Raw genomic sequence first — 14467 nt, 5'->3', positions numbered from 1 at the left:
ATATTTTATCAATGAATAATGACACATTATATAATCCAATCGAGTCGTCAGTGTCCAGCAGGAGTAAGATTTGCGATATGTTGCGATTAGTGATCTCTCCATACACATATCTGATGTGTTTCAATAGAAGTGTGTTCGCAGCATTTAGTTGAACAGATCAACTCATTGTTAAAGACGACAGTACTTATTGGCAGTCAATCGCAACGTAAATACGGCTTTCACTTTTACTAGCCGTAAATATTCAATTATGATATTCATTTTGAAAAAGCCAAACATGTGCAATCCCTTATATCATGGTTAAGTTAAGTAGTGTGATTCACAGATTTATTAGGGAGTTAAGCTTTTTCAACCGTTTTATATCAGTAATTAAAACATGTTTGTCATCCACTGTTTTTTGTACTCTGTAACGTTTATTAGAGTGCGTTTCATGCTTTATTTCTACATACTCTCCATTATTTGAAAAAGGAATATCAAATGTTTTTAAAATGACCAGTCATTGCCATTAAAAGGTAAGTCGTTTAGACCATTTGTATATGTTTTCAAAATTAAATAAAAATATATCAAAAGCAAACAACAATGTGGAATTTTAAGTGATTCTGAACAGAACGATTCGTATCGAGTAAATAAATCTCTGTTAAAAAATAAAGTAATATAAGATCTGATGGATGGAAATATCCGTCAATAACAATTGGTCGCAAGCAGTCTGTGAACTGAAGTTAATTAAATTTTGTGTTTTCTGTTGGAAGGTGCAACATGTCAAGTAACATTTTCAGAGTAGTTGTTTGTTACATGGCTGTAGTGTGCACATTTGATAGTACTGGCCCAAAGTTTGTACAGGGGGGATGGAGAGGAGAGTGTGTAAGACAACCTTGTGAATGGACACCTTGGAAACCGTGGTCGGAATGCTCTAGAACTTGTGGAGGTGGTACAAAGTCGAGAAGTCGCTCGTTTTGTTGCAGAACCGCTTTTGAAAATGCCAATGATGGATGTGTAAGATCCTGTGGAAAGAATCCAGACGGGTTTCACGAGCACAGTGATTGCAACGACTGGTGCTATAATGGGGGATGGGTTTCATCGAATGGGTGTAGCTGTCCTGATGCATATTATGGCTTCTGTTGCGACTCAGGTATTAAATGCGCAAAGGATTTTGTAGCATTTTTTAACGATTCTTACTATTTGGTCAACTTACAAATTCAACAATAACTATTACATGTGTATGTTCATTTGTATAAGTTGTTGTAAGAACACATTTGTCCTAAGCCGAATCTTTGCTTCCATAGTTTATTAACATTTTTATTGGTAAAACGATAAAAAGCGTCATTGATATATACAAGCTCGTTTGAGCGGTTATTCCGATGAATCGTTATCTGCTACATTTGTCTTCCATACTCTTTGAGCGTATCTGCTACATACAAATAATGTATATTTAATCATTTGGAAATACATCGAGTTAAGAGCTCCATGAAGGAAAATTTACAAATATTCACTGTGATATTTTAAGATGTAAAAATCAGTACATTACAGGATAAATAGGTGATACATACCATCGTTCCTTATCAAATACAAAAATATGTGGTAGAAAAACGTATACATCTTCAATGATATCGTTTAGATTTAAAGAGCAGTTTAATCAACAAAGTAAGAATAGTCACTCTGAGAAAAATATTATCATTTGACTTTACCTCATCAAATCATGCAGAATTGTATTAAATAGTCAATTAAGGTGTTACAAATAGTATGAAACAGACAAACCTTTTCTCAATTGCTTCATAGATATTATTTTGCCTCTTCATTGATGGTTTTGTTTCATGTTTAAATCTCTCGCAGATTGGTTGTTTTTACAATTTTGATTTTTTGAAACCGATTTTGGCGTGATTGTCTGGAAATCAGTGATAAAAACTCCTAACAAAATAACATATCGCACTTTTCACATTTCAGTTCGAAATTTGATGTATTTGGCTAAAGCGTTACTAAAGCTTTAGAAAAAAAATGAAATTTTCGGTAGTTTCCAAATAATTATGATCTGTTCTATTGCGAGTTATCTTATATCACTGAATCTTAGTCATTGAAGCCAAAACATAGCTAAATCTGGGAAAATAATAAAATATAAATGTCAAAACTTGCCATCTGTGAGAGTGAAACTTTAAGGTAAAGTATGTACTTCAAATATTAACCATTGAGTTACTTTAAAACATAACACATGTACTTTTTAAATAATTTTATTACCACCAAAATTCTTAAGTTTGAAATGTAACTTTTTTCACAAGAAATTGATACTGGGCGGAACGTGTTTAAAAGTTCATCATAAACAATGTCCATCATACATGTATTGCGTTGTTAAATTGTCAACGTGTAACAATAACGTAGCATACTGGGGAATCCTATGAATAACTATAAAATCCTTACAGGCCTTTTTCTACAGTACCCATGGGTACCATTCCCAAAGCAAAATATAGGAGTTTTTTCCAACTCTTGAGGAACGAAATCCCAATCAAAGATTATATTCGTTTTATGAAAGTCTTTTACCTCTATTGGTTCATTCAACATCCTTATAAATAATGTGATGTAAAGTTTTGGTGATCATTGAATTCAGAAATCATTGAGAGATCAATTTGAAATAATATTTCTCAAGACTTATTGCAATAGATATTAACACCCCAAGGATTTATATTTCAGCCGTTTCAGGTCTTAAGAAAGAAAAAAGAAACTAATATTTAATAAGTTCCTCATTCGCAGAAGAATACAAAGCTTGTTCTTTTAATTGTAAAATTTCCCAATTTGGGCATATTTCGCAACGTTATTTTTCCCAAAATGTCAAGTTTTTTTTTCCAAAACGGGCAGAAAACATCCTCTCCTTACTTTTATAAGATAAAGGGCTTAACTTTATGTTTAAGTTAATATCCATAAGTAAAATTTTATAAAACAAAGCTGTCCTGTATTTATTGGAAAGCTTAAACATTACGTTTATGGCTTGTATTTTGAAAAACGAAAACTCGTTAGTTGTTTTTCACATTTCATTTTCGTATAAAATTCCTTTAAACGAGTAGTATATATTTGAAAAAAAATCTTTATAGTACAGCTCAATAAAAAATAGTTTGATAAAAATAACAATAAGCGTATGTCAGCAAATTAGCGTATATTCACAGAGAAAAAAATATATATAGTTGCACTATTCACTGAATACCGTTTAATAACCTTTGATACATATCTTTTCATTACACTAACGTATCACACAATACATTAATAACCTTCAACGGTTTTACAACATCATTTAATTGTATCTTCAAGATAAAGAAAATGTAAACATATTAACTTGTTCATAATACAAATAAAAAATATACTGACAAAAATATCATTTCTTACGAGACTGTCCTTTTAAAGAAATCAATTTTTAATGAAGTGAACTCATCGGTCCCCCAAAGCTAAATGCCTTTCAAAAAATCTTAATCTACACAAATCACTTGTGCATATAACGCCCTCTAGCGGTTATCAAATTATAAACAGAGAAAACAATGTTCTTCTTATTCGTAATACTGGAACGTAGGAAATTATATAAGTATGCACCAATGTATTAAAAGGAAAACTGTTATAACATAATTTACCCCTTTAAACGTTTATTTCTCAGCTGATAAGCACTACAAATTTCAACACAATATATTGGCAGAGTAATGCCATGTTTCCTGGCATCCTAGCTTCAAAACACCATCACGCAGGAACGCCACGGAATGATCGCCATTATGGCATTTAAGCGGGGTAACAATACGTCAAAACGAAGTATTTCAGGCGCCAACACTTATTTTATAACACGACACATTAAAATGGCACATTCAATTGTCGTGTTATTATTCTGGGGAGTATAAAAATGTCGTTTAGGCCACTACTAGCTACTTATTCAGGGACAATGGGTTCTTTTTTAGTATGTCCATCAATCGCCGAGTGTAAATACAGAAGATGCACAGCATCCTACAACGTCTATTGCAAAGAGTGTAACGACGACAATGTTTTCTTCAAGCGTTACAACAGCGACAAAGAATGTCAGCGTAAGGATCTATTATTTGAAATCCAAATTAATTACTATGAAAATATATTTTTGTTTTTGATTTAGAAGAGTTGTTTTTTATTGCCATACGCCATCATTATTCTATAAAACATGAGGAATATGTCAACTCATAAATCAATAATGAATATATAACAGTTACAGAAACCGTTGTCTTTTCACAGACTGAACCATATAAACAGGTACTTAACAAATGACTTAGGTTAAGAATCGAGTGAGTCATATTTGTATACGGATAATTCAAACATGTCTTGTAGGGATGTGTTCCTGGAACAACCACTACTGTTGGCCAGGGAGCTGCAGAAATGGTCTTACTAAGGACTGCTCGTGCGCAGCGGGGTTTAGCATTGTTTCAGATTCTTGGGAAACATCATGTCAACCAACTAAAAAACCATCTATCTTAACATGTGACACTGTGGTTATTGGACCAAACGGTGAAAAGAAGAGAGCAATGTCATCGAGCAGTTCAACCGCGTGTCAGTATTTACAAGATATGTATGGAAACTATCAGCCGACGACGGTGAAATTTGATTTGAGCTCTGAATACACAATTTACATTCCCAGCTATTTGAGCCGCCCTTCATATATTGTTGAAGAAAGGTTCGGAATAACGGACGTAACAGTATATATGCAACGCCAATCCGTATCAGGTATGTGTCTAAAATATTAGATGCAGAATTTAATTGCCATACATATATAGATTTTATTATTTATTATTTCCTTTCGTAATTTCACGTCAATAAAATAGAAGTGCACTGAAGTGTTTATTTCAAACTTGCGTATGAAAATATGTTGGTAAAGCTCAATTTTTAAGGTTCATGTTTTCAGCTGAATTACATAATATAACATTAGAAAATATGTAAACACTTTAATCCCATTGTGTATTCTTAGAACGATGCCAGACTGTCTGTACGTGTACCATTATAAGGGCTTGATTACGCTGAAATAAAGTACAGCCAAATGTTTTGTATCATTAATAAGGTAAGAAATGACATACTATTTGACTGTATTTGTTACAGGTTCGTTTACCACTTTATCATCAAACAGACGACTTACCTACTCGAGTCAGTCTGTTAAGAGTGTGCATCACGATAAAGATACTCTAACGACTTCCCACACATTCGTAAATGGCCAGGCGTAAGTTTTGTTTTTGTTTTTTTACGTCATTATATTTATTCACATCGACAACTTATTGAAAATGTCAAAAGTACGGAATTAAATTTTAGTATTCCCTAATTTGTTATACAATACATTTATGTTTGCTGCTTTGAATGAAGTTTATATTTTTCTTGGATTGATTATATCCCCGGTCAAACGTATGGAAAGTTTCCTTCACGCGCTATGAGTTCATTTCAAAAATGTTTATATAGACGGCAACGAAAACAGAAATTGCCTTTTTTGATTCGATACTCATTTGAACAAGTAATTACACAGTTATAATATGGTCTTTCGGTCTCGGGCAACAGTTCAGATGTCATCCCCTCCGTCTCGGGACAACAGTAACTGAATCATTTGATATTTGTTAACAGTTTGTGTTTGCAATACGAGGTAAAAGGTGGTGGCTACTTGAAAACCAAAGATACAAGAACCCATACTGTTCATAGCGCTAAACCTTACCGACAAAATTTAGAACAACGAACAGTCTGCTATCGCTATGACAGCCAGCCACCTGAACACTGTTCAAAACTATCGACATGTGACTCTGATCCTCTCCATTTTGACAAACGTATAACGCAGTCATATTTCCACAACGTAGAGTTTGACGGTTGGGTGGATCCCATTCCTCCAGGAGGAGTTTCGCGCACCGCGTCATCCATTGAGAGCTACGAAATTCGGGTAAATGAGGTTTTGCCATCGAAGGGGACACTTAAGGTAGATTACACAACCAACGTTTTAAGTACAAAGGTTAACCACACAGTCAAAAACATGGATCTAAATCTTACTTCAGACACACCAAGGCTCTATTGTTTGACACTTGAGGTGAAGGATGTTGCAGACAATGTTCGACAGTGTCGCCGTTTTATTCTGTACGATAACACTTCGGCCATTCAAATCTGGAATGAAAAGCCTTTCAGATTTACATCATCGTCCCCTGATACAGATTACACATGGCAAATCCATCATAACGATGTCTGCATAAGCTGGAAAGATTACTTTTACAACGATTTCTACATACACAATGAACTACTGAATCCAATTGAACCCGACCCGCAAGGACGCATTACAGGATTATACGAGCAAACAACTGGAGAAATACCTGTATCTGGAACATCGAATGTGTACGGTATTATCGCATACAATATATCATGGAGCCTGAATCACGGTACATTTTCTGCAGAACAACCTGTACCTTCAATACAAAATCAATCATTTTGCAAGGATTTGAATGTTACTGATGGAGATACATACACACTGATCGTAAAGGCTATTGATGTAGCTGGAAATACACTTAGCGATAACCGAACTGTATTTATTGATGGCTCTGTACCACACCTTCACGACTTATGGCTTATGGAAGATACGATACGATACGAACTGCTGTATGTACATAAAAGCACGGACGTGTCCAAAATGAAGATGACGTTCGCCGCACTTGATCCACATAGTGGTTTATCTAAAATACACTGGACGTTTGGAATAGCCGACACAATGACTGAGCTACTAAGTGAGCACCATGATGTTATGACCACAAATGTATGTACATGTACAAGTATATATAATATAACTAGTTTGTGATTTTGTGTTCTATGTCTTTGACGTTTGCCCATTGCCACTAAACCGGTTTATGTTTAAACTTTTTGCTACTGAGCATGTTTCCGTAGCTTTTTGCATATATATCAATCAGTAACATTACCACTCATTTGTGTTTTAAACTGCGTATTACAATTTGTTTTACACACAGTTTCTCTCGTTGCAGGATTCATGCTCATCAGAAGAATGCTACTGTCCAGATATTGGTTCATGTGCATACATTAACTACACAATACCACTCGACATATTAAATGTGAAGAATACGCATAATGACACTCATAACAGAACCTTTTATTTTACCGTAAAAGTAACAAACATGGCTGGGCTTTCAACAACGGAACAAATTAACGTACTTGTTAATGAATGGCCTTCTTCAGACGGTGTTGATGATGGTAATTTTTACACAATTCATACACTAAATACATTGTTTGCATTTCTCATAATGCAACTAATGCCAATAATGCCTTTATCGTATTATTACGGCCTTGAAGTCGATCGTGAAGCGCTCGACTACAAGTACTCTACGGTTCACTTGAACGAGACTACTTCCTTCCTTTGCCGGAGAGACGGGTGTTTTTGTCGGGGAATCACTGAACCAGAAAAGCTTGTCATTCATTGTTTATACTAGGCGCGTGCATGCCGGTAAGCAAATTGTACACGCTTTGTGCGGGCGTTGCCATCCGTTCACTAATGAAAAACAATACGGAAACATTCGAGGTACATCTTCATTTTTACATCGTGACCGTAAAAGTTCAACATTTGACCGGAAGGTATATTTTGTTACACTGCGATAGAATTTGAAGCAAAGTTGTCTTAATTTCATTTAAGCTACTGTTTCTACTGACTATTTAATAAAATATTGTTATAAAAATATTGATGAACTAAGATTTATATGTATTTATGAGCGTTTACATAAACAGTCGCCGTCTTTTAATCAAAATAAACGATCATCCACTAATATATCGATTGTAGACACATTATCAGCATCCCGCATCCGCGTCTTTTTTTGACTGCATTGTCTTACTTTAGGATTTTCTTCTACGTTTTGTCGGTATGATTGAATGATGCCAGTGTGATGTGGGTATTCCGACAGACAATATCCAAATACATCGGAAGGTAATTTAAATTTAATAAAATCAAATAGTGGATCATGGCCAGAGGTCGTCCTTAACAACTAACTCTACAGAATATAGATGGGAACTACCACATGGGTTGTGTAAACCAAGGTATTGTTGCAGTTTTAAAGTCTAGAGCGATTTTTTATATTACATTTTAGAATGCTCAAGGTAGTAACAAACCGACTGTAAAGCCATCTGTCGCCTATTTCCAAATGTGTTAGTATGTAATAATAGCCAATGTTTTGCCCATGATGAACTTTAGATTTGAAATCAGTTGATGTGTCTTTCAATAGCGCCGTTTTCGTAGTTTTAAATCATTAAATAGTTATTGCTAGTCTTACTACATGCCTTTAAGTGTATTCTTATTTAACAGGTAATAACTTCATAAGAAAAGTCCAGTGATGTACAGAGTAAATCTACTTATAGATGCTAACCTTGTATTGTCATTTGCTAATTTGTTTAGTTCATTATCAAATATGATTGAAGGTCATTATTATTACACCTATTATCTTATCTTAAGTAACCATTGGAGGAAAAGTGCGTCGGTTTTGGGGTCGCTGGATCACTAGCATGCCGTAACCAAATGAACTAACCGGATGGCTGGTTCTTACCCACACACACTATTTTCCTCCCATTGACGCTTTTGGCTGACAGAGGCACTCATGCCGTTTACCGCTGCCACCAATAAAATAATTTAAGAAATGCGTCTGGGGTGGGGCTTGAACCCACGACTGCCAGGACACTAGCAGAGCGCTCAAACCAACTGAGCTAACCGGGGAACTGGCTCCTGACCATACACAATTACATGTGGTAGACAACTTGTTTTCACATTGTATTTTATGTATAACTTGCAATATCAAGATTTTTTCAGCAAAACGAATAAGTAGCCTGTTCCTGTTTGAAGTGTTACAGCTACCCCGACAACGGCACCGGTCACATCCCCATGAGAGAGACACCCGGTTTACGTGAAACTCATAATAAGTCACCAACAAAAGAAAGACGGGTACTGTCAAAAATAACCACGGTATCAGTAACTTAAGTATTTGCTGAGAATTAAGTTGTATTAAGGACTGTATCTTCCAACCGTGTAATATTTATATATATAACTACATGTCAATATTTACTAGGAATATCAACCAGCATTACTTCCTGTTGAAATAAAAAAAAATTCTTAATTTTAATTGGGTGTTCAACTGAAGACAAATTTGTAGAAATATTTCCGCGCTTTTTTATTCGATCTTTCTGTGTCATGCCTGACAGGTTGAAAGATCACCAGTACTGAGTGTCTAAGTGAGAGGCTACGAAAATGTTCTCTGGCTGGGAAACGAACCCATGACCTTTTGGAACACATATCAGATGTTTACATTACCCTCATTTTAGGACTATCAAACATGGATGTATTGGCACTGTTAGCAGAAACGAGAAGTATCAGCTAGCCAGTCAAGCATACGAAAATGTGGAGCTGAACATTAGTAACTCAACATTTAAGGAAACCAACAGGCAGAGGACAAACAAGAAAGATACACCCGAAATACCTTTCACAGAAGAAGCATTTAAGGCCAGTAGCATGAAGGGTTGACCAACTTTTATCTTCATGATTTTTTTTAAGATATGAAGATCTTGTCTGCTGCGGTTTTGCGAAAATGTCATTTTCTAATGAAACTGATCAAGATAAAATCTTAGTACTGGTCATTGGTATGTTTTGTGAATATATTCACACATTTTATTTGCTCTTTTTCAAGTGAGTGTTAATTCAATCATTCAGTATTTGACATTGAATTACCAGAATATTTTCAAGGCCATCAGCAAAAGAAGTGTGCCGGTTACATTATGTTAACTGCCCCTTTTCTCCATACTGAATACACTCAAAATGCCTAATAAACAAAAACATATAGTTTATATCATGTACAGTAACAAAGTGTCAATGTTGGAAAAATCATAGCCCTTGAATATCTGTGAATTGGATCTTTTCTTGAGATTAAATGTTGTGTATTGGATAGTTCATCAGCTGTCTGTTCCTTTTTTAATTTGAGACTGTTTAAACGTTTTAATCCAGATTAGTGGTTAGATGGGGCGTATACTTAAGCAAACTGTGGCCTCAGGCCATTGATACAAATAAAATCTGAGAGAACATGTATTATTAACATTTAACGAAAGGAGATGCCACACTCGTTTTATCTGTAATAAGGTAATATTTCTTAGATATTAAACTGAAACAAACAACAAATATTGTTAATCTTATGTACTCTTTATTTCAGATCTACCATTCATTCGGGGTTGCATTTCTTCTTTCTTTTCCGTTGTTGGGGGTGACTGTTTTTGTACAAAATCCACGGAACAAATCCGAAACTGCGTGTTCAGATGGCATTACGCATGATCTTTCACCGTCAGGATTCAGAAATATGACGTTTAAGCATAGAAAACTATGAGAAAGCCTCCTTTGTTTTTCACGATGAAGCATTTGTTATGCAGCCAAACATGCAAAGAACAAAGCTGTACAAAACTTCTAAATGCCGTAGTATTTGTGTTGTCGATATTGAATTGCAAAACTACTAAATGCCGTAGTATTTGTGTTGTCGATATTGAATTGCAAAACTACTAAATGCCGTAGTATTTGTGTTGTCGATATTGAATTGCAAAACTACTAAATGCCGTAGTATTTGTGTTGTCGATATTGAATTGCAAAACTACTAAATGACGTAGTTTGTGTGTTGTCGATATTGAATTGCAAAACTACTAAATGCCGTAGTATTTGTGCTGTCGATATTGAATTGCAAAACTACTAAATGCCGTAGTATTTGTGGTAACCGCACTGTCACAAACGTCACAATTTTAATTAGATACTTGAAATAAAAGGAAGGGGTGGAAAAGTAATCGTCTCTTTGTGAGCGTTTACCCGTGTACACAAACGATTCAATTAACTTCCCAATGATAAAATATTGGAATGAATTGGAATATTGAGGAAGGCGAAAGTCAGCAGACTATCATTTGTTAGATTTGGATTTAGTTAAAATGAATCAAAGATTCCGTTTACTGAAGCTTATCAGGACATGAAGACATTTCCGACGAATAATTCTACATTTACGTTCAAGTAATCAATGAAGCTGGTTTGGAGAGAATTGCAACAGTAGGCCATGTACTTATTGATCATACTCCGCCTTTGAATAGGACCCTTCCTCAAGTTATTGTTGAATCAGAGCACATTGCTTGTTCGAAGGGAAAGCAACACATGCTATGACGCAAAGCAGACTGCACAAATCCATCACATATATTTTCTTATAAGTAGGTATACCTTTTGTCTTGATCATTGATGTGTTTAAATCAGCATTGTATTTGGCCGCATGTGTAGCTGATTATAAATCGTAACTCTTTCTTCTTTACAGCACATAACGGAAATGCAAAAGAAACGTATCTGAAATGGCGTGTAGACACATTTCCCCCGTGCCATTCGTGCCCTGGCGGATGCTGTACATATCCACTACGCATGTTTACAGTTACAAAATGCAAACAATACTCTCGAGTTTTACACAAACATGCATCTGTACAGCAATGCCGGTTATAATCTATGTCCAGCAAGTCGACACTTTCTACCATTGTCAACATATTCTCCCGGACAAACTATTATATTTGATATAGATTCATCAAGTGACAAACAAACAAACAATTAATGAACTTCTGCACGCTGTTTAACGTTAAATCATTCACACTGTTTACAAAACTCTTTTTTTACTTCGGACGATGTTTTTTTTCCACAGGGGGCAAGGATAAGTTCATTCCCCCATTTGTAAATATATCTGCAATGGTATCAGAAGTTGAACGTTCAACCATTGTGCATGACGTTTTAGGGTTTCTTGTCACTTTATATTCAGTTCAGAACGTTCTCCTTCAGACTAAATGACTTGTCGTTAGCTGGATCAATATCTTGCTTCTCTTTTGTAGTAACGTGCGTAGTGTTGGTGTCAGCGAACATAATTCACTCGCATAACGTTTGCTGTATCTTTCCAACTACTTGTCGAAAGCCATCATTGCAGTTAAGAAAACCTTAAATTTAAAAACCAACCTGATGTTTATTGCTGAAGCACAAGGTTTAGTTCATTACTGAAGTGCGTAAAATGAGTTCTAAAATGAACCGCTTACTCCAGTTTTTTTTAGATTACTAATGCATTTGTATTGCTTGGAGATATGTTTATCTATGCCATCGGTCAAATGAGGACAAAGAAATTGCTATTAATGGACATTAACTCACGACAAAGAGGTTCTGAGAATCCTTCTCACGTGGAAATCTATTACCAATGACTCTATCGATATAACGGTAAAAATATTATTTGGTTTCAGTCACAAACAGTTAAAAGATATAGTTGTATATTCTTAATCGTTAGTATTAATGGTCATATTATTGCAGAACAACCTACATAAACATGACTTTACAATGATACTTTCATTTGTATACTATATGATGACATAGATTTGAAACTTGCCAAGGCGAGCTATGTCGGTTTGTTGTCTTTGAATGACTTCATTGTACGTATTTAGAGCTAGCATTGTTTGTCAAGCTTGATTCATTTATTTACAGGTGGTGTTTTTATCCTGTCGTTGTGGATCGAAATTACTTTATCGAAGAATGTGTTGCACTGCCCATCAACGGACATATTTCTTCATATGCCTGTATCAAAGCATACACAGTCAACGAACAATTATTGAGTAGATGCAGTAAGCTAGCCACGTTTGACTTACGGTGCAAATGTTGTTTACGTCTTCCATACTTGATCGGAATTTTGGACGAAAGTTCAATCGGTATACCCTTTATATTCTAAACGTTTAAAGACACTTAGCATTTAGTGTTGGTTCAGTAAATTACAGATACCTCAATTATAGTCATAAATGATTTCAGCTTATTTCCAATCTCTTTATTAGATTATTCACAGTTTGGATTTTGGCTACATGCATACGTTCCTACATGGCAACATACCTGACAAAACAAAAGGTATAAGGTGAGATAAGGATCACGTTACACGCAATTTATAAAAAAAAATATTTTTGCAGGACCTGACCATTTCTGATTTTTGGTATTGGTTGTTTCTACAGAGCTGGTAACGGACACATCGCCACCCACGGAGGAAAAAACAATGAAATAGTCGTTTCAAAGTTTGAAAATACAGGGAAAACATGCAGGGTTACACCCCGCGTTTTGTAATGCAGATGGACCTTGATTATTAAGCTGACATATACACGATTCAAAGTAGGTCGGGGAACAGACCACTACTGTACAGACGTTATATCATTTATGGTTGTTGGGTTGATGCAAGGTAAATCAAAATGTGTACAGTTTCATGTGTATTGAGCCAGCATTCGATGTTGGCTTTTGACGCTCAAGACTTTAAACTTGATTCCAGGCAGCATTTATAAAGGAGTGGTCAAGGCCATTAATGCCACGGGACATAAAAGTGATCTTATGGTATCTCCGGGGGTAATCATCGATCCTCTTCCACACAAAGGCTACGGTTGTAATCGATTGTAACCGATTTGAACAAGTTAAGGTCATTGCATTGTTAGATAATTTGAAGGATAATCGGACGAAGACAATTGTTGCACAGTTAGACAAAGATGCATTTTATAGAATGAGAGGATTTATCGAATATACTTTTGTAGACTCAGTTATTATTCAAATCAATCGTTTCATGACAGAGTCCAAACTGCTCTAAATTATAAACACATTACTGCAAATGATGATACTAATTTCAAAAAAACATCTTCGAAACAAATTATTGACAAAACAAATGTGCGTCTTTTATTGTAAACAAGCAAAAGCTCTTCGTGTTCAGCAAATAAGACTGGACAAATGTTCACTTGAAAACAGTTGCAACTGCTAGCGGACTAACATTACACAATACAGAAACATCAAACGTACACATCAGGGTAGATACAATGGACAACATAGAGGTGAGGCCGTTCATGCCACCCTATTCAAAATCATCCATCCTCTTGCCTTTTCAGGTAAGACTATATAGTACCTTACAACGACTTCAAATTCTTTTGTTATGTTTGCGAAATAATTTAGGCAAAACTCTGCTTTATACTAAAGTTTAATTGTGATAAAAATGTATTAATCAGTTTTTAAATACTAAAATAAAAAGTTTACAAAGAAATTAACTGCAACAAGCGTTATCGAATAAAAAAGATAATCACACGGTATCAAATTATTAGACCGACCATTTTCCTCAACGATTTAGACATATCAATTGTTTTAGGATTTGTGATGGAAAGTACAAACATTTTAAGTTTAAGCATTATGTATTTTACAACGATTGTGAAGGAAGTTATGATAAGTAATACTAAGTCACTATCGTTGGCACGATGCTGCGCGAGATTGGTGTCTTGTGCTGTGGGGGAAACATGAGTGCCCGGAGAAAACCCACTTGTGCACTTGTCCGGCTTGGTGACCACTAACCAAACTCACATGCGCCCAGACCGGAAAATCAAACATTTTCAAAAATAGCATTGTATACTCATTGTATAGTTTATTAATATCATTCCAAATTGT

The 14467-nt window shown here is 35.2% G+C and overlaps 1 protein-coding gene across 1 annotated transcript; it reads left to right on the top strand.

Moving 5' to 3' along the window:
• The first annotated feature begins 584 nt into the window (after window positions 1–584).
• On the top strand, window positions 585–9505 carry LOC128223595 (uncharacterized). Its single transcript, XM_052932868.1, has 7 exons — window positions 585–1126; window positions 3918–4040; window positions 4315–4707; window positions 5077–5194; window positions 5587–6751; window positions 6975–7072; window positions 9307–9505. Exons 1-7 carry the CDS (start codon window positions 754–756, stop codon window positions 9503–9505), a joined length of 2469 nt encoding a protein of 822 aa, XP_052788828.1. The 5' UTR covers window positions 585–753.
• Window positions 9506–14467: the final 4962 nt, after the last annotated feature.

This window comes from Mya arenaria, chromosome 17, assembly GCF_026914265.1.
Source record: "Mya arenaria isolate MELC-2E11 chromosome 17, ASM2691426v1".
NCBI classification, from domain to species: domain Eukaryota; kingdom Metazoa; phylum Mollusca; class Bivalvia; order Myida; family Myidae; genus Mya; species Mya arenaria.
The sequence above is the reverse complement of the archived record's forward strand: the minus strand, read 5'-3'. Positions and strand labels throughout refer to the sequence as shown.